At 43.1% G+C, this 21976-nt stretch overlaps 1 protein-coding gene across 2 annotated transcripts; it reads left to right on the top strand.

Moving 5' to 3' along the window:
• The first annotated feature begins 1553 nt into the window (after positions 1-1553).
• CABLES2 (Cdk5 and Abl enzyme substrate 2) lies at positions 1554-19058 on the top strand. Of its 2 annotated transcripts, XM_072110961.1 has the most exons (10): positions 1554-2078; positions 5892-5963; positions 6404-6496; positions 6589-6666; positions 7491-7599; positions 9154-9310; positions 11170-11270; positions 14035-14141; positions 14300-14504; positions 14648-19058. In XM_072110961.1, the coding sequence occupies exons 1-10, from the start codon at positions 1651-1653 to the stop codon at positions 14786-14788; spliced, it is 1491 nt and encodes a 496-aa protein (XP_071967062.1). In that variant the 5' UTR covers positions 1554-1650; the 3' UTR covers positions 14789-19058. The 2 variants fall into 2 exon arrangements, with proteins under 2 accessions (XP_071967062.1, XP_071967063.1); XM_072110962.1 differs by lacking the exon at positions 5892-5963.
• The last annotated feature ends 2918 nt before the right edge of the window (positions 19059-21976 follow it).

Genomic DNA, 21976 nt, shown 5'->3' on the forward strand with positions numbered 1-21976 from the left:
CACAATTCTATCTGACTTTGCATAATAAATGTAGTGCACGGTCCAACTGAGCACAGGAAAATGATTGCATGAAAAATAGTGCCCCTGCGACACAAAACGGTTGCGTGTGACACAAATGTGATGCAGACACTTGTTAAAAACATGTGCACGCAGTTTGCACTAAAAAGAATGTAATATTTGTAGTGGGTTTTTCATGCGCGTTTACAGGTTTTTTTCCACATGTATTTCTTTATCTGTTGAGTTTCGCCTGAGCCGACATCATTTTACACAATAATCTGAATCACAACACAGAATTGATGCAGATTTTCCCTCTCCCAATGTAAAAAAATAAATAAATAAAAAAAATGCAATAAGCAGTGAGGAGGCACAAGAGCGACATGATCATCATTTTATTTTCATTAATTTCTGCACAGAACAAAACTTTTATACTGCCGATTATAGGGAAAAGTTCTGCAGGAGAGGAAGCACCATAAACACAGCTACACAATCAGGGGCAGATTAAGACTACCATGGGCCCTGGGCTGTATGAATATTATAGCCCCTACAAGTCTGGAATTCACTTTATACATATGGTACTAGAAAAGTTTCTTGGAGAATTTCTTCTGTTGCTTTCAATCTGCGAATTCAGGACCTTTGGAAGAGCTTCAAAGGTCCTAAAATGACTCCTGTGTACATGTATATTGAGAGCAGGAGTATGAGGATTTCATAGGTGAAGGTCCTTCTCAGTATAAAATTTGGTGGGTGGTTTGGGTGACCAGGGGCCCCCTAGAAGGCCAGGCTGGCTACATTATAATCCATTACTGTACACAATAAATGGATGCTGTACTTGATTATTAGCGGTGGGTCATTTACAAACAGCTCTTTCGAGTGAATGACAGGAGAAAGCTCCCTTCAGTAAGCTAATCGCCCACATAACCCCACCCCTAGTCGGCTCAGCACACCCGATAAAATCAGGTTAAAAGTTGTGGAGTGGGGTGACTGACTGGCCTGATTATACATTTAATAGGGAGCCCTTCAGGACCCAGAAGCGCCAGCTCTTCTTAGTGAGCGAAGCCTAATAATCCAGCTCACTAAGAGGAGCCGGACATCCACCACTATTGGATATGGAGCAGTTGAGAAGATTTGGAGCAATGGAAAAGATTCAAGAGCACTTGGATATCTTCACTGTATACACTCAGGAGCAGTCATCAGTCTATGTGCAGTCCTGGGGCCAATCATATCTCTAGAGGGGTCAGAGGCCACGGGGATACATGTGCAGTTGGGGAGAGGGATAAGAGCAGCCGATGGCACATGTTCTAGTAGCCGGAGCCGTGATGTGAGGCGAGGAGGATCACACTGCTCCCGGCCGCCCACGTCTCACCACAAGACACTTCCGGGTGTCGGCCCCGCCCCGTTCATTGAATAAATTGGAATACGAAGAGACTGTAATACCGACGTCATCGCAGCCACACTGCCACAGACGTTTGTCCTCAAGTGACATGTGACCTCCTCGCGCTCCCCGCCTATTTCTATAAGCACCTGATTGACAGGTTTTTCTTCCAATCAATAAACGATTCTATTGTTGTTACCCTGGCCCCAACCAATGGCGTACCGGAGTGGGCGGGTCGGCGGTAGACTGGCCGTACCCCGGTCCGGGGCCTCTTTCAGAGAATGGCCGCGGCGACCTGCGGCTCCCCCGGTGTGACAGGCCCAGGAGGCCGCTCCGGAGAGCTGTCCCATGGCCACGTACCACAGAGAAGGAAGCGCGGCAGTGACTCCCGCCGCAGGCAGGCCGCCCTCTTCTTCCTCAATAACATCTCCCTGGACGGGCGGCCCTTGTGTCCCGTACCGCAGCCGACATGGGAGCCTGCCCCAGCCCCGGACATGCTGGAGCCGTCACCTGCTGCACAGACTCCGCTCACGCCCTCACCGCGACTCCTTCCGACTAACGGCCCTCGCATCGTGCTCTCCAGGGAGCCTCCCCCGCCCGAGGACGCGGGGCGCCAGGGAAAGAGCGGCCTGGGCACTCCCGCCTCCGCTGTGAGGTCGGTGCCATCTTCTCTGGGACTCAGCGGCGGCCCCACAGTGGAGAAACAGAGGTGAGGCACGCCCCCTGACCCCAGGAAACCCCGCCCACACCTGGGGAGCCCCTTCCAACTTCACCTGTGTCCATGAAGCCAGTGTCTGGTGTAATGTGTCAGCACGTTAGAGGGAAACACTCCTCAGGGCGCGTTCACACGTTGCGTTTTCATTGCGTTTGAAACGCATATACAACAGCTGATGAGAGGTGATTTGCCTAATTACATTACCGTTTACGTTTGGAAACGCAATGTTAACGCATGCGTTAACAAAATGCATGCGTTAACGCGTTGTTGAAGCATGCATTAACGTCGCGTTTACGATGCGTTTTGTAAACGGAAATGTTAACAGTGATGTAATTAGGCAAATCACCTCTCCTCAGCTGTTGTATATGCGTTTCAAACGCAGGTCAAAACGCAACGTGTGAACGTGCCCTCAGGTATATGAGGTAGTGGGTTATAGTATCATATGGGTGTATCAGGGTAGCCACCTGGGCCCCATAGCTCTAAGGGGGCCCACAGTCACCTAAACTACCCCCCAGAGTTATGGAGACTCCTGTCTATTGCTACAGTCATCCTGCATATAAGGGCACCACAATGACTACTCCTCCTACCCTTCAGGTAGCTGCTCATAGCATTTGCAACACAACAGTCAGTTATCCCAGGAATACTTCCCCCATGTCACAACCTCTTGCAGTATCTAGATCAGTGATTTTCAACCTTTTTTGAGCCGCGGCACACTTTTATACTTAGAAAATCCTGGGGCACACCACCAACCAAAATAGCACAAAATGACACTAAAACAGTCATATTATACATATAGTTAATAATACAGATTCTACATTTATTTTACTCAGTGAGTGAGTGTGAAACCTGGGCCTGTTTCAATAAACACAAAAGGGATATCCTGGCAGGAATGGTGGAAAGACACACGGAGCTCTTCCTCAACAGTTCTCAGTTTCTCCCTGTTTTTAGTATGTGGTGCTGATTATTATGTGGCTCATATACTGCAAAATAAAGGGGTACAATGAGAAGTACTATGGCCATGAGGCCAGAGTACAAGTGCCAGCTCATATACTCAGCATATGAGCTGGTACTTGTAGTACTCCAGCCTCATGACTATAGTATTTCTCATTTTACATCGCTGCGCATTGCCGGGAAACAAAACACAGGGGGCACCATAGTTTGGGGAACTTTCCCCGCGGCACACCCAACCATGTGTCGCGGCACACTAGTGTGCCACGGCACACAGGTTGAAAATCACTGATCTAGATGATGTACTAATGCTAAAGTACAGCCTGGGGGGAGATTTAGCTACGAAATCGGTGTTAACTCTTAGTCAGAGTGCCATCAATTCTGATGGGGCAGAGCCTGGTACTTTATGTAACTCTTCTTCATTTGGGACAAAGCTTTAATGACACTCACAAACTACAGCACCCAGCACACAATGAAGAGACTTAACACATGTTTAAGCAACAGCTGAGGCACCCCTAGCCTCCCAGTCTAATATTAGCATCCTCGTAGATAAACCCTACAAACTTTCCCAGAACTCTAGTTCATCCGTGGTGGAACCTGCTGAGTTTCGAGTTTTTATGTGTATTATTCATGAGCAATTCTATTCATATTAACCTATAAATAGTTTATAGCAGCTGTTGGGCACAGATATGGAAACTTACCACTAAAGGGCATGTATTATTGTTTCCTGTGATCTTGTGTAGTCCTAGAAGTCCCATTTATGTTTCTCTGTGTAAATTACATGGGCACTGACAGTACTGCCCCCCTGTCTCCCAGATGAGCCCTTGGTCAGTGGTCACTATCCAGCTAAGCGGTTATGGAGGGAATCGGCACACAGAGTAGAGCTGCAGCAGGAAAGGTAGAGGACCCGGAAGCAGTACCCTAGAGCTGACAAGTACTTACTGCTTCTGGGGCCTCTCTGCTATGGGTCCTGGCGCCGCTGCATACAACCAGCATCAGCAGTCGGGACCCAGAGTGGAGCTGCAAGAGAAAAGTCAGGAGGAGTGAGGACTCTGCTACACTCACTGCTATCAGGCCTCCTGCACCAATGAATGCGTCCATCAGTTATGGAAATGCTCGTTAGACTGACTGGCATAAGAGTGTTGCCTAGAATGAGACTTGAAAAGCTACATGTGGCCCGTCTGCCATAGGCTGTGCATCCTCTCTAGGCTTTAAGATGAAATGAATGTGTGCTGCACTTTATGTACATGCTCAGTAGCTCTTCCACTGCAGATCAGAGGAAAAAGGTGCTGGGAAGGATTACCTGCTATCATCTTAATGCAAGAGATTGTCCTTCCCTAATCCTAAACACGTTTGGTATCCCCGGCTCCTAAATTGCCCAATCTATCAAACTATATATTTAAAAAGGTCAGAATGTCCAAATTTACAATTTTTCATCACTGTGATCAAAAAGTCCCACATTTCCCAAACCGGTATCAATAAAAAGGTCAGTGTATCCCCTTAAAAAATCTACCTTACACTAAAGTATTTAAAAAGTTGCAGGTGTTAAATTGTAGCAATTTTTTTTTTAATGGCTTATAGTTTTTTATTAAAAGATATTAAAACATAAGACAAACTATAGAAATTTGATGTTGCTGTAATCGTATTGAGCCAAAGAAGAAAGGAATGGATCATTGGTATCGCACAGTGAAAATGGTAAAAACAAAGCCTCGTGCAAATGGCGGAAATGTTTTCCAGCTGCTCCATACATTGCATGGGATAATAAATGGAGCCACTTGGCAGCACAATATGTCCCTCAGAAGACAATCCATCATACATTTTGTATCCATCATGGAAAAATATAAATATTCTGGCATTTGGGACAAGGGGAGAAAAGAAATGGAAGTAAACTTTGGGGACAAACCGTTAATAGTTTTAGTCCAGAAAACTCTTTCGATGATGGAAGTACCAGAATCTGCTGAATGGACTTTTGTACGATCCTGGACTTCATGTCACAGTATGTGGAGGTGGTTAAGTTGATCTAATGCCCCATTTAAAGGACCTCTACTATCAGATGACCTGATGATATATGATTAAAACTCACCTCCCTGTCCCCGGGTGCTCTGATCTTTAGTATAACTTGCAATGGCTGCATTTAGTAGAAATATGCTCCACCGCTATATAATACATGTATTCATGCCTCGGCCCTACTTGGTCCTCCTACATGGTGTACAGAGGTGGTGACGTCACTAGCGCTCTTTCTCTCTCTGCAAATCCTGCACATCCAGCCAGGCAGCCCTGGCAATGTCATTGCAGCGCATGGGACGTCACCGTCTCTCTGTACTCTATGTAGGAGGACCAAGTAGGGGAGGGCATGAATAAATGATACAGCCGCGGAGCACAGTGGTGCTCTGCAGAGCAGGTTTGCTCATTTGCATATTTTATAAAGTTTTATTTCTACTAAATGAGGATATTGGAAGATATACTAAAAGATCAGTGCACCCGGGGACGGGGAGGTGAGCTGTAATCCTCTACCATCAGGTCATCTGATGGTAGAGGTCCTTTAAGGAAATCTGTCACTACAATCCATCAACTTGAATCAACTGCTATGTTGTGTATGGCAGTGCCCACACATGCCTCCAATACCTATGCCTTTTATTTACCTGCTTCTTCTGTACCAAAAGTACAAAAGTAAGTTTAGAAATGTGCAAACGAAGTTGGAGTGCATTGGATGGTGTAAGCGGAGCCCCTTAGACCTCTCGCTCCACAACCTAATACTAGAACTTTCATGCTGAGCTTTGGGCCACTGTAGGTGCAGTTTCCCCTGTGCCATTTACCTGAGCCTTGTCTCTTGTTCTTATAACTGCCTCCGTCTTCCAGGCGACGACACCTGTCTCAGCGCTGCTCCCTAGAGTTCCTAGAGGATATTACAGAATTTACACCGTTGCAAAGGTATTGCTCCCCTCAAACAGCTCCTGCTAACTAACACCACTAATACATCTGTTACTCTGCACACTAACACTTTACTAATGTATATGTCCAGAGTTTCCTTCTTTTGAATTATTTGCAGGATCACTAAGTTTTCCCCATTGCCAGGTAGTGCTGTCATGAGCCTGCTGGTACGGATGCAGGCTCTTAGGCTGCTTATGTGAACTCTGCCTGACGATCAGTCACAATCTCCAGTTTCCCAAGACACAGATGGTTCTTGCCTGGAGTGTGGAGGCACAAGGGTCCAAAGTCTATTATGTTGCATTTACTGCTGTGATTCTCCTCCTCATCTGCTTACTCTATGTATTGATATCTTACTATTGCTATACTCACTATTATTAATATCTCACTGTACTGCCCATTATAATAGTGCACCTCATATTTGTGCGGTCATTACATTGCAGGACCAAGAACATCCCGGAGTCTCCCCGACAGTCTGTCTTGAAGAAGACACATTTCATCAAAAGCATGCGACAGTATGACACCCGCAACAGCAGGTTTGTGCACAATGGACACTTCTGGAATTGGCGTGGATATATGGTGGTGATGTTATCGTATCTGTAACAAGTCTCTTTTTTTTTTTTTGTAGAATTGTTCTAATCTGCGCCAAGAGATCCCTGTGTGCTGCGTTTTCTGTTCTTCCATATGGGGAGAGTCTGCGGATAAGGTGATGTCACCTGCCTATCATACTTATAAAACTGATGTATTATCAGCAATAGTGAACCCTCTACATGCAGGATTTGTGTTTGTCGACAAGCCAATGCCTCATTCTCAGAGTTGTTGCCTGTGTCAAGCCCTGCATGTTGGGTATTTCAATGCAGATTTTAAGGCTACCTCCATTGTAGACAAGGAGCTACCATGCAGAGTCAGTCAGAAAATAGGACATGAAACTCCCCCCTCCCCCAAACAGAAAAAAAACTTACCCACCTTCCACATGGGCAAGTGTAATCTTGGCTATTCTGTTCATGCTGACCGTAATTCTTAGACAGAACACCGGGCCTAGACTTTAGTGGTCTCTTACTTTAACCTGATATAAAATGGAAATGGCTCTGCATATACTGTAATTGTCACATAAATTATTATTTATAGTCTTGGCTTTGTTAAGAACTCAAGCTTTCCTGTCACATGTGACCTTTTCCTACTGTGTAAAGATTTGAGATCCATTTATAATCAAACTTTAGCCTTTGTGTTTTACGTCCGCTCCATAATTTGTGGAAGAGCAGGAAGGAAGGGGACATTCGTAACGCTGGGGGCTGCATTGTCTCTCATACAAAGCTGCAGCACAGGAGACTGCAGAAGGGAATCCAGGCTGTACAGATGGGGTAAAGCCCTGTTTATCAGACTGGCTAACATAGGAACAGGGAGCCATTGCAGGAGTTGGGTAGTTCTCTGCTGTAAGAAGCTTCTTGTCTGAGATAAGCAGGGGGTCAGCTTTATCAGCTCTGTCATGCCTCCTCAGGTTATAACCCCAATTCATCATTTGTTACACAGCGAACTCCGAGTAGAAGGAACAAAACAGAGACATCCATCTGGGGGCGCTCCTTCAAACACAGATCCAGTATTTGGAATGGAAGGTGTGGAGCTGGGGGCCGAGGGGGAGGTAAGAACTGTTTTACTCATGAATTTGTAAATAGAAGGCCCTTCCCTCATGATTGGCCAAACCTATTAAGTGCCTACATATGGTAGATATTGCCCACCTGAAAGCCCCTTACACCCCCACAAAATTATATTTCCAGCCTGAACTATGTAATCTGGACAGGATGGGATGAGTGATTAAAGAGAACCCGTCAGGCTAAATAACCCCCCTAAACTAAATATATTTTCATAAACTGCCATTAGAGAGCATTGCCTCTATCCCTTTATTGTCCCTCTACATGCCTGTAAACTTAAAGGACACCTGTCATCAGGTCTGTGTCACTGTTCCTGTCACTACTACCTGTTGAAGCAGCTCACAAGGATCCATCCCAGCCTTTATCTAGTTATTTCATACATTAATCATTATAAAATCATGTATTCTTTATTATGTAAATGATGCTGGTCACATGGTCAGAGGCAGTGATGTTACCCCTCCCCTCCCCTCCCCCTGCTCATGTCTGTGTGTAATGTATAGTAAAGCATGGCTAGTGTGTGTGCTGCATCTGCTGACATGCTGCATCCTCCTAATATACAGGTGAGACACAGACATCAGCTACACATGAATCTGACATGTTCTGCTATAACATGGCTGCACCCTGGAGCTGTTGTATCTCTCCTATACACACACAGGCTGCAGGGGGCGCCAGCACCAGGAAGCACATCATTATACAGCCTCACACCATTATACAGGCTGTCAGTCATGCACTGGGAGTGTGGCTGTGCCTCCCCCTCATGAATAAGCTTGACAGCTTGAATATGCTAATGACTCATTGGACATTTCACAGGTCATTTGCATACAGCTTTAGGACCTCATTGCTTAAGTTTACAGGCATGTAGAGGCACAATGAAGGGATAGAGGCAATGCTCTCTAAAGGCAGTTTATGAAAATTTATTTAGATTAGGGGGGTTATTTTGCATGACGGGTTGCATGAGGCTGCTCCATGTGCTTGCTGGTGGCCACGCCCCCTGCAGCGTGTGTGTGTGTGTGTGTGTGTGTGTGTGTGTGTATAGGAGAGATACAACAGCTCCAGGCAGCCATGTTATAGCAGAACATGTCAGGTACTTGTGTAGCTGATGTCTGTGTATTAGGAGGATGCAGCATGTCAGCAGATGCAGCACACACACTAGCAATGCTTTACGATACATTACACACAGACATGAGCAGGGGGAGGAGAGGGGAGGGATAACAGGAGTGACATCACTGCCTCTGACCATGTGACCCGCCTCATTTGCATAATAAAGAATTCATGATTTTGCAATGATTAATGTATGAATTGACTAGATTAAGGCTGGGATGGGATCCTTGTGAGCTCCAACAGGTAGTAGTGACAGGACAAGTGACACAGACCTGATGACAGGTGTCTTTTAACAATTATACCTGCCACTGTACTATAATGAGAGCCCAAATGTGCACATGCTTCATGCAGGTTGTAAATATTTACCTTATGATATCATATGTGGTCATTGCCTGAAAATCTGTACAGAAAATCCTCTAGCTCCTTATGTTTTCGTTTTTTAGGTTGTTTCTTATGCAAAGTTTTTATATCCAACAAATGCCCTAGTCAGCCAAAAAGAAGACAATCAGCCATCACAGGTCAGGCTGGTGCTCCATGATGCTTCCAAGCGCAACTTTTCTGGTGCCAGGTTTACTCCAGTGTCCGCAGGAGCTGACATTGGTAAATTTTTATGGGGTTTACTAACTATTTTAAGGAAATGTAGCACCTTTTAGCTATGTTTGATCCACTTCTTGATGCACAGTCATGGCCATAAGTTTTGAGAATGACACAAATATTATATTTTCACATGATCTGTTGCCCTCTGGTTTTTATCACATACAGAAATACAAGGGCAATCATATTATGAGTAACAACAACTTTTATTGACAGTTAGAATGAGTTAATGCAGCAAGTCAGTATTTTCAGTGTTGACCCTTCTTCTTCAGGACCTCTGTAATTCTCCCTGGCAGCTCTCAATCAACTTCTGGACCAAATCCTGACTGATAGCCGTCCATTCGCGCACAATCAATGCTTGCATTTTGTCACAATTTGTTGGTTTTTGTTTCTCCACCCGTCTCTTGATGCTTGACCACAAGTTCTCAATGGGATTAAGATCTGGGGAGTTTCCAGGCCATGGACCCAAAATCTCTATGTTTTGTTCCCTGAGCCATTTAGTTATCACCTTTGCTTTAAGGCAAGGTGCTCCATCATGCTGGAAAAGGCATTGTTGATCACCAAACTGCTCCTGGATGGTTGGGAGAAGTTGCTCTTGGAGGACATTCTGGTACCATTCTTTATTCATGGATGTGTTTTTAGGCAAGACTGTGAGAGAGCCGATTCCCTTGGCTGAGAAGCCGCCCCACACATGAATGTTGGAGGATGCTGTACAGTTGGCATGAGACAAGACTGGTGGTATCGCTGACCTGGTCTTCTCAGAACAAGCTGTTTTCCAGATGTTCCAAACAATCGGAAAGGGGATTCATCAGAGAAAATGACTTTACCCCAGTCCTCAGCAGTCCACTCCCTGTAACTTTTGCAGAATATCAGTCTGCCCCTGATGTTTTTCTGGAGAGAAGTGGCTTCTTGGCTGTCCTCCTTGACACCAGGCCTTGCTCCAAGAGTCTCTGCCTCACAGTGTGTGCAGACGCACTCACACCTGCCTGCTGCCATTCCTGAGCAAGCTCTGCACTGGTGGTAGCCCAATCCCAAAGCTGAAACACCTTTAAGAGACGGTCCTGGCGCTTGCTGGTCCTTCTTGGGCGCCCTGGAGCCTTTTTGGCAACAATGGAACCTCTCTCCTTGAATTCCTTGATGATGCGATAGATCGTTTACTGAGGTGCAATCTTTCTAGCTGCGATACTCTTCCCTGTTAGGGAAGTTTTCTGCAGTGCAATGATGACAGCACGTTTCTTTAGAGATAACCACAGAAGAGAAACAATGATGCCAAGCATCAGCCTCCTTTTAAAGTGTCCAGTGGTGTGATTCTTACTTAATCATGACAGATTGATCTCCAGCCCTGTCCTCATCAACACCCACACCTGTGCTACTGGAGCAATCACTGAAACTATGTTAGCTGCTCCTTTTAAGGCAGGCCTGCAATGAAGTTGAAATGTGTTTTGGGACAAAAAGTTAATTTTTTAGGCAAATATTGACTTTGCAATAAATCGCTGTTAAGCTGATCACTCTTTATAACATTCTGGAGTATATGCAAATTGCCATTATAAATCCTGATGCAGTAGACTTTGTAAAAATTAACATTTGTATCATTCTCAAAACTTATGGCCATGACTTGTATATTTTACATGTTTGGCTGTTTACATGTCTAGTTTTGCCTTTGACTCCCATTGTAATGTGAAAGGGAGCAGTAACCTTACCAGAGGACTATCCACTCCTGGATCCAGTGAATATAATTGGTTGCCAGGTACCTCCGCAGTGTTTTCCTAGATGTAATTTATTGTCTGCTATATATATTATATATACCTTGGTGAGGAGTTATTATTTTTCCTCACTTGACGTTCTTAACACTTTCCCCATTCTAGGCACAGAATCGGACAGCGTTGAATACAATCCCGATCTCCTGGATGATCCTCAGTGGCCCTGTGGAAAACACAAGCGTGTTCTCATCTTTGCTTCCTATATGGTAATTTTACTTTCCATTTAGTGGAAAACATCTTATATGTGCATACTATGCAACTTAGCCTCTTTCTAATGTGACATTATTGGGACCCCCATCGATCATGAAACATAGAGGGTTTTGTCCCCTTCATTGGTTTAGTGGCCATGTTGTCAAGTAACTCGGCTGCAGACTGTCCCACCTCTGCTTGCTTGGGGGACAGTGTACTATATTCTCCTACAAAACGCAGGGGTCCATAAATATCTCCATAGTCATTTCTGTATGACGGAAGCCTCTCTCATCCACGCCATTAGCTATGATAAGACTTCTGCTCGCCTCTGTGTACAATCACTGTGGTATAGCATAGTGTGGAAGAGAGACGTCCTGTTTGATACACAAATCCATTTTTATCAGGTGACAATGAGATCAACTGACAACCAAATTGCTGATGGGAAGATTAACTAAGTAGGGTAATACTCAATGATTGGTACATACTAAAGGACTAAAGATGTAATGTTGAGGAAAAACAATAACTGGACTTTCTCTTTAACCCCTTAATGACCGCCCTATTGGGAATCTACGTCGGTCATTAAGGGTACTTCTTCTGATGCAACGCCTTTCTACGGCGCCGCATCAGAAGAAGATTTCGGGACATCGGGTCAGTATAGTGCCGGTGTCGGGCTGTGATATCACAGCCCAGACCCGGCACTAACACCCGGGATCGGAAAAACTCCGATCCCGGGTGTTTAACCCCTTACACGCCGCGGTCAAGCATGACCGCGGCGTGCAAGTGTATCCCCCGTGGATCGGACCCCCCCGGTGCGCTTACCGGGGGATCCGATCCCTTCTGCCGCTGCCCCGGGTCCCGACGAGTGACCCGGGGCTGTCGGCTCCTCTTCTCGCCGGGTCCTGCCTTCCTGCGTGGCATGCTCAGTTACTTACACTATACACTGCAATACAAGTGTATTGCAGTGTAAAGGCTTGAATAAGCGATCGGATGATCGCTTATTCAAGCCAAAAGGTTGAAAATATGTGAAAGTAAAAAAAAAAAGATTAAATTGTTTTATAATAATAATTAAATAAATAAATAAAATAAAGTCCCATAATCTCCCCAGTTACACATATAATGCAAATACAGTATATAAAACACAAAAACACACAAAAAATGTACATATTTGGTATCACCGCGTCCGTATTAATCTGTACAATAAATCTAAATCAATATTGAACCCGCTCGGTGAACGATGAAAAAAATAACTACGAAAAACTTCCCGTAATATACAATTTTTCATCAAACACCATCACAAAAAATGTTCTAAAAAGTGATCAAAAAAAGCTACATTCCCTAATATGATACGACTGAATAGAACAACTCTTTTCGCAAAAAATAAGCCCTCAACCAGATCTGACAACAGAAAAATACAGAAGTTATGGCAATAAAAATTGTCAATAGTAAAAACAATGCGATATTCTCCAATATTGGTTTTGCTCAGGAAAATTGAGCAAAGATAAGAAAAACTATATAAATGAGGTATCACCATAATCGTACTGAACCAGAGAATAAAGATAAAATATTATTTTTACATTACGGTGAGCGGGGGGAAAAAAATGCTAAAAATCCAAAATAAAAATTGATGATTTTGTTTGTGTCCCCCTTGAAATAGTTAATAAAATCTCATGAATAAGCTATAGACCCCCTAAATGAATTATCTATACATTGTATCTCATTCCGTAAAAAATAAGCCCTCATATGTTTGCATTAACAAAAAAAAATAAAAATGTATAGGTAGTACAATGTGACAATACAAATCTGCAGTGAATGGCGCCTCCATTCATTCTATGCTCGGCCGTGCGCCTGTACAGAAGTTTACCACCGCATATGGGGTATCAGTACACTCGGGAGGAATTGGGCATCAAACGTTGCAGTGCGTTTCATCATTTAATTTATTCTGAAAATGTCAGTTTGGCCTAAATGAATGTATTTTCCAAAAAAATTCCATAGTTTCTAAATCGCAGGTCCATATTGTTTTAACCCATGTGAAACACTTAAAGGGTTAATGGACTTAAAAGAAGTTGTTTTACATACGTTGAGGGGTGAAGTTTCTATAGTGGGGTAATTTATGGGGTTTTACTATTACTTAGGCCTTACAAAGTCACTTGGAAGCTGAGTTTTCCCTCAAAATGTGAGTTTTGGCAATTTTCATGAAAATGAGAAAAATCGCACCTAAAGTTCTGCGCCTCATAACATCCTAGAAAAGTGAGAGGATGCATAAAATATCATCCCAACATAAAGCAGACATTCCGTAAATGTAATTTATCAAGCTTTTTGGGTAGTTTTACTTCCTGTCTGGAAAGCAGAACATTTCAAACTTGGAAAATGAAGAATTTTTACAAACTTTTGCCAAATTTTCACTTTTTTTCAGAACGAATCGCAAAACGTATCACTTAAATTTTATAACTAACATGAAGTATAATGTGTCACGAGAAAACATTCTCAAAATCACCGGGATATGTTAAAGCGTTCCGAAGTTATAACCAATTATCGTGAGACATGTCAGATTTGAAAAATCGAGTCTGGTCATTGAGCTGAAAACTAGTGTCGGTGATAAGGGGTTAATATTTTGCCATTTTAGAGCCCATGGTAAAACACTACATTCCTATCAAAGTATATGTGTGACCCCCAATTACATATGTGTTTTACTACGTACCATTTTATCCTAAATATATTCATGTATCCATGAATATTATGATCGTATATCTCTCTGTATTAAACTTCTGTACTGTTTTTCAGACGACAGTTATTGAATACGTGAAACCAAGTGACTTAAAGAAAGACATGAACGAGATGTTCAAGGAGAAGTTCCCTAATGTAAAACTTACTCTGAGCAAGATCAGAAGGTGAAGTAACATAATGATTGTTAACTTTTGATAAATGTATTTACTGCAGTCACTTAAAAGTGGGAGTCTTTTATTCCAGGTAGTCCCAGATATTACACATATTGACATTTTAAATTTTTCTCTGATTTTTTTTTTTTTCCTTTTTTTGTTGTCACCAGCTTAAAACGTGAAATGAGGAATGTGGCGCAGGAGTGCAACATGGAGCCAGTCACAGTGGCTATGTCCTATGTTTACTTCGAAAAGCTGGTCCTACAAGGGAGAGTGAACAAGCAGAACCGCAAATTGTGTGCCGGTGCCTGTGTGCTCCTAGCCGCTAAAATCAGCAGTGACTTTAAGAAGCCCGAACTCAAGCACCTTCTAGATGTAAGTGTAGTGTCCATACTGCGCCTAAGGAAGCAACAGAGGTGGCAAGCAGTTGTATTGCTAAAATGAGTGTTAAACAAAAAGCATGAAGTTTCCACATTACAAGAGGGACCTTGTCACTCACGTTTTACTTTACATTACAGAAATTAGAAGAACGTTTCCGAGCTAACAGACGGGACCTGGTTGCATTTGAGCTGACTGTGCTAGTGGCCATGGAGCTAGCACTCTACCTCCCTGAGGCCCAAGTTTTACCTCATTACCGACGGTTGACCAAGCAGCAATAGAGATTCCACGCTCTGTTCCAGGGTTCAAATACTTGTGTGTGAGCTTCTTCCTTCTCTTGTAAAATCAGACGTCTGTGGAACTCCTTGTCTGTTCGCCCCACATCGGAGCATTACGCTACTAAAGTGTATTTATTGCACCATGGGAAAAGCACAGTCGTAGATGGAAGTGGAGTAGGGACACACAGGGTCTGGATCTGATGCATACATTTGATTTTTGCATAGTTGCACATTTATACTCTCTTCTTTTACCAGTCCAGAATTTATTTTTTTTTAAATGCATTTAATTCTGAATATTACATTCAGATTTTGTATGAACTGTAATTGAATTTATGGGATTGATAGAATTTATTTCCCATACATGAGGTGGTGTTTGTGTGACACCCCAAATGGACAGAGGGATTTAGAATTGGTGAAGGGAGAGGAATTTTTCTAAATTCTTTTGGAGGATTGGAAACAAGCACAGTTAACCCTTCAGTGCCTTTGTAATGCCTCAAAAATCACTCTGGCATTGAGGATGTTAATGCGACTGACCATATTACAGAGCATTATGCCCTTAAGTTAGGAATCGCCAGTACATACGGTGTATGCTTCTGCCAAACCTCTCAATCACTCCTTTGAGAAGACCACCCTTTGTTCATGCGAGATGACTTGTGACATATGTTAAATTTTACCATATAGTATGCATATCAGCCAACCTCTTAGAGAAGAACTCCCCCAATTAGTTATTGTCAATGCAATTTTTTGTGGTCATTTTGGTTTTGGCATTGTTGCCATTACTACTTTTGTAGGAGCTGTCACTAAGCTTTCTTAGGCTTGTAAAAATATCTGGTTAGTAATGTGGTAAAGTATGAACAAAGCAAAAGCTGTTAAGATAACCATATTAGCTGTCACTCAGCTTTCCCAGGGATGGAATTAAAAAGCTTCTGACAGAAATGCAGATTTCAAGATTGTAAGGGAAAAGCCATCATCTAGAAGATGCCGAGTATGTGCATTGCGATGTGCATGAGCCAAGAAACAAATCTACAGCTTAGACCAGTGATGGCTTACCTTTGACGCACCAAGATGGTTTTTGTTGACACGTAGCAAACTGACAGCATCCGGGAGTGTTTCCCCACCTCTAGATGATGACGCTGTCTGCTTGCTGCTCTAGCTTCACTGCCTGACAGAAACGGCATCCTACTCTTCTACTGAGAGCACGGTGTGAACGGCGGCCATCCTACCTTCGATAGTGAACATAGGTTTGTTAAGCAGTGAAGCCTGAGTTGCCACCCACACTAAATTTATTATGGACTTTCACCCAAACAGCAGGAAGCACTGGAATTATTTCCCATAATTACCTTGTCAGTGGCAGAGGCTGGAACCAAGGTTCATTCCAGTGACTACAGGGGGAATGGGAGAGTCATCTCAAGCATGTGTGCTCCTTACACCCTGGTCATTCTCTTAAAGCAGATACCTCTTAGCAATACTGGAGGAAGAGAACTTGTAAATGGAGCTACAAAATGATAGATTTTTCTCGGTGACACCTCAGTTATGCTTTTTTTTTATTATTATTATTTTGACAAAACAAAGTCTAAAGGTTGGCCATCTCTGGTTTAGACATAGAAGGCAATAAGGAGACCAACTCCCAGGGATATTCTGTCTGGTGCCAGTGCTCTGAGATTTCTATTATTTTGTGCGGATATTTACAGCTTCCAAATAGTAACAGTCCAATGATTTAAAGAGAAAAATGATATGCATACTTTGTTTTTAATAAGACGTGCCTGAATTTACTCTGATCTGGAATCAGGATTTGTTATTTATTCCGTTAGGTTTACAAACTGTTACTGTGCATCCACCTACTGTTTTTGTGGAGAAAAGGATTTACGTTCATGCCTGATTACAGAAGTAGTCTAGCATGTAGAGGTTATAGTGCCACACAGAGGCACTATACAGTGTGTGTCATGCAGTCCCATCTGGGACTTTTACATTTCATGATTGAGTCTCTTTAACAGCCATTAAAATTAAGCAGTTTTTCATGTTATAAATGTGCAGGATCCCACGGATGCCAGCAATCATGAGCCTGAGATTGTGATACAAGGAGCCTGTCTGCATACACAGATAAAAGTGCTCTGTCCTGAATTGTGGCTGCCTCTGTGTTTTACCAGTGGTCAGACTGGCTACTGAGCTGAGATTATAAACCAGGGGAAATGGCAATACAAACATGTAGCAGCAGTGAGTATAGTGCCAAACGCTGTCCACACCACAACCAAGGCTGCTCTGCTATGCTGTATTTGGTTAGTGCACCAAAATGGGGTTGCTTTTTATTTTCTGCTTTTAAGGTTTTCTTAAACTGTGTGAATATTGATAGGATGTCTGGGCAATGGTATTCGTACCACATCTGTATATCTGTGTTTCCTATTGAAGGTAATATATATATGTGCTTACCTCTAGAATAACCTGGCAGCATTAGATCTATGTGCATGGGGTTATAACCTGCCAGCAGAGCGGTGACACTTCATTAAAATCCAAGAGCTTTGTCTAGATCTATAAACTGTATATAGATCGGGACCTCCAATACCCTTCCAGCTGTAGGCAATATGTATGTTGACAGTAATGTGTATGTTTCTGCTCCCTTTAACAACTGTGATGTCTCTAATTGTAATAGGAAAACAAACCTCTATATTAGAGAATAATTTCAGCACATGTGTGCTGTATGTACTGAGTAGTGTGGCTGATGTTTAGAAGTTTTTCCAGTACTCGTACCCCTCCTTGCCCAGTGATTTTGGTCGCAGTTAATGCTGTAGCTCTCTGAAGCTATTTTGATGTGCAGAACGGCAGGTAAAATGTCCATATGTATCATCATTGTGATAAATAGTATTTGCTATGAGTTATATTATAGATTCCTATTTGCACATGCTCTGAGTTCCCAGGTATCCCCTGAAGTGTACATAAATATGCGCTGGACATCACCTCCCCACAGGCACCTACCGATATGGAGGGACATGAATGCTAACAGGTGGTGGATGTCACCCTTCAGAGCTGTTTTCATAGCACCCTCTTGTGGCAAGAAGCGTGAGAAGAGCCCTGTGAGATGTAGAGGCAGCTTTCTTTACCCTTCTGTATTTTGTCAGTCTGCCCTCTTTTATGTTTCTCATACAAGTAGCACAGCAATATCACCCTCTATGTCTGTTCTTCATCTCACAGTGATCTTATCTGTATCTGTTCTCCACTTGTATACCAACTTTCCCACATTGGCCAGTCAGGTTTAGTGTTTTGTTTTAACCCTACCTACTATTTTTGGACACCCTAGCTTGTTTTGGCAGTAGTCTTAGAACTTGCCATCTAGTGGTATAACTGGTGTATTATACGCAGCCAGACCATATGAAACTATATTTACTTTTGTATCATAAAGCAATGCTTTTGTTTCTCTAATTTATTCTTGTCTATGTTATAATGTATATTTTATAGATTTTATATATATTTTTTTTTAATTAATCCTGAAGCCGAGCTTTAACCATTTGTAAACTTCACTTAAAATGACAAAAGCTGCATAACTATCTCTGGAGCAGACTGTGCCCATTTCTGTATCTGGGCCATTGATAGGTGAGGAAGACTGTATCAGTGACTGTCCCCCATCTCTTGCAATAAAGCATATAGCATCTCCTCCCCTATTGGTCTGCCACGCGCTAACGAGGTAATTTCTAGTACTGGAGGAGGGAGATGCCTTTTACTGTAGACTTTTTATTCTTGTCTTTCATGTAGGCCGTCCGTGTGTGTGTGTGTGTGTGTGTGTAATTTTATCTGGGTGAAACCAAGAACAGATAATATTTTTTGATATTCAGGCAAATGGCATCAGCTTTTACATGTGTATGAAAATGTGGTGACCTGAAAATGGTTAATGAGGGCGTTGGAGACATTATGGGGCAGATTTATGATACCAGCTATGCGCCCTGTCTGCACAGTGAAAAGCAAATAAAAACGGGGCACAGAAACCTCTATCCAAAATATATATTTGCCTAATTCCTGTGTCAGTGGGCCAGGTGAGCAATACGGTGCAGGAAGTGTCAAGTCTTCGGCCGTGTTTTGAGATGCAATCCAAAGGCTCCACCCACCCTTAGCAGGCACCGTGCGTTCTCTGTTATGCCAATGAGATCTCTGTGCGTAGAACTGTACATGTTTTGCAGTAAATAATTACAAAGCACCTTGTTTGTAATTTCATTCCAATGTATTCCAAGTAATGAAGCATTTGTGACTTTACACTGATGTGAATAAAGTGATTTAGTTTCTTTTATGTACAAGCTCTTTGCCCATTTACCTGAATGGGATTCAACTATAAATGTTACATTGCAGGACTGGGAAGCTGGGATGTCAGACCTCTGCCATTCTGCTACTGATTACAAAGGCCTGTAATAGCCCTATTAATTTTGGGTGCTATTTAACTATGAGCCATTCAGTTATGTTTTAAAAATATATAAACGTAGGTTCTCTTCTTGCTACTCTCTTCACTGCCTTCTATACGCTTCTGTGCCCCACTGGGTAATAGGACTCTTACTTAGTAAGTGCCCCCACGTATATCATGCAGTACAAAATAGCCCTTTTATAATAATAATTCCCTTTTCTACTCCACATTGTGGTAGATGCTTGAATTTTCCTCTTTGGTGCTTAGGAGCAGACAGAGTAAAAGACTGGGAAGAGGTGTAGAGGCATGGAGACAAAGGGCCAGAAAAACTGGCCTAGTAGCCCTGAAATAACTGCAATTTCTGGTGGTGCTCTAGTAATCGTGGTTATTTCAGGGCTACTAGGCCAGTTTTCTGGCATAGAAGTCCTGATGAGTGTCATTATTTCCACCAAACAGCTATGGCCGACGGTGTGTGGGACAGCACGGACTGTGTAGCCCTCCTTCTTACCTGAATTTGCTTCAATAAGCAAACATTCAACTAGCTGAAAGGTCGCTAATTAATTGCACAACTCTACGCCAGATAGGACCTGGTGTAAAAACATGCGCTGCACAGCCATCTGCTGGATACACCAAGAGCCTGCAGCCGTATGATAAATGACCCCCGTAGGACAAATAATGAAGATGCGCACTGCTGCATAAAGGAACCTTAGCAGCACTGCTCGGGGGCATTAGTAGTAGAGGGATTTTCCAGCCAATTATCCCATTTCATTTTCTAAAAACTATTATTCCCAGCTGGAGATTTACCCTATAGATTCTCTGATCTTTTTTGTTTACAGATCATGTAATCAAGGAGGTAAAATTACCAAGGGGAATATCATCGTGGTGCAGCACTATGTATGCAGGGTCATCATCCAGATCACCATTAAAACCTCCTCCCACAATGGTGCTGTGCTGAGTGCAACCCAGAAAATGTGAGGAAAAAGGGAGGAAAGCTGCAGAAATATCTAATAAAGAACATGAGGGATCCTGTAGTGAAGTGCTAGCTAATGTCTTATGGTCCTGAATGTTACAGATAGTGATAGACCTATATTTAGTTCCCAGCAGGTATGGGGGCACAAAGCCCTGGAGAATTCAGCGGGAACCCAGAAAATTAGATAAATGCAAACGTTGTTAATAAGAAGCACTCAGAGGATTGAGCAGGTGAGGGATTTCGGGCGGCTTACCATGCGCGCGGCTACATAGGAAGTGAATGAGAGCCGCGCGCATGGTAAGCGCCGAGTGCGTACCTGCCTGCGCCGGCTATAAAGTTTAGAAAGTGTTTTAAACCGCGATACCGCGGTTTAAAACACTAACGAAAATAAGCTCCGGCACCAGCTCACCCTGAGCTGGTGCCCGGTATTTCCATCAGAAACCTGCCACTACAAGTGGTAGGTTTCCTTTAACTCACATGCTGTCCATTTTTCCTTCTGATCCTCCTTGAGATGGTTCCACTCCTTCATTGAAGATCAGCTGATTAGGAAAGGGCCACACCTGTCTACATAAGACCTCACAGCTCACTGGAACTGCCCAAAAAGCTCAGAGACAGAATTGTGGCAAGGCACAGATCTGGCCAAGGTTACAAAAGAATGTCTGCAGCACTCACGGTTCCTATGAGCACAGTGATCACACCAGAATTCTTACATTTTGGGATGACCGTATCTCTTTCTCGACCTGACCTAAGCAATTGTGGGATGAGAGCCTTGGTGAAAGAGGTAAAGAAGAACCCCAAGATCACTGTGGCTGAGCTCTAGAGATGCAATAGGATAGGGAGATGGGATAAATTTCTACAAAGTCAACTATCACTGCAGCTAGTCACCAATTGGGGCTTTATGGTAGAGTGTGCTGACGGAAGCCTCTCTTCAGTGCAAGACATATTATGAAAGCCTGCAAACAGTTTGCAAAAACAAAACACATGAAAGACTCCCAGACTATAAGAAATAAGATTCTTTGCTTTGATGAGACAAAGATTGAACTTTTTGGTGTTAATTCTAAGCGGTATGAGGTGAATTACATTCACCTTCCAACAAGACAATGACCCTAAACACACAGCTAAAATAACAAAGCAGTGGCTTCAGAACAACTCTGTGATCATTCCTGACTGGCCCAGCCAGAGCCCTGACCTAAACCCAATTGAACACAGTAGGGAATTACACTGTGTGGGGGTTGAGTAAGGTTTGGGGTAAAAGATATTGCTTAGGGAAAAAAAAATCATCTTTTGCCTCTCTGAAAGTTGGTAGTCCATTTATGGAATAAGAAAGTACAATAAAAAAATGAATACCTCATACAACTTTGTGATGGAAAATAATAAAAGTTATGAGCAGGGGATTAATTAGGAGAGACTGGATTCCATAGCAGATTTCTGAATGAGGCCCCTTTCCCCCTGCAGTCTTCTTTAGTGATCTGAATCTTTACGCTCCGGTCTCTAAGAAGAGCCGGCTCTTGTTCCTGAACGGTTCCCTATTGACTGTATAATAGGGAGCCTCATTCCAGCCAGTCCACCACTTCACACCACCTTGAACCCAATTTTATTGAGTTAAAAGGGGTGTGGTGAGCCATTTAGGGGTGGGGTTAAGTGAGCTATCGCTCACTCAAGGGAGCCTATTGTCTTCTTATTCCAGGGAGATTGAGGGCACATACTGTTCCCAGTAACTGCTGACCACATGGGGGAAGTACATCCTAGAGATGTGATTCTTAGTCCAACTGTCGCCTCCCCGACATTTCTTATCTGAATTCCTGACTCAGCTGTGTACTATGAAATATTTTGCTGTTAT

This window comes from Engystomops pustulosus, chromosome 6 (assembly GCF_040894005.1).
Source record: "Engystomops pustulosus chromosome 6, aEngPut4.maternal, whole genome shotgun sequence".
Classification (NCBI taxonomy): Eukaryota; Metazoa; Chordata; class Amphibia; order Anura; family Leptodactylidae; genus Engystomops; species Engystomops pustulosus.

Coding starts and splice junctions, on each gene's coding strand:
- CABLES2 (XM_072110961.1), top strand. CDS start 1,651: ATGGCCGCGGCGACCTGCGGCTCCCCCGGTGTGACAGGCCCAGGAGGC. Junction 5,964..6,403: donor GAATTTACACCGTTGCAAAG/GTATTGCTCCCC, acceptor ATTACATTGCAG/GACCAAGAACATCCCGGAGT. Junction 11,271..14,034: donor TCATCTTTGCTTCCTATATG/GTAATTTTACTT, acceptor ACTGTTTTTCAG/ACGACAGTTATTGAATACGT.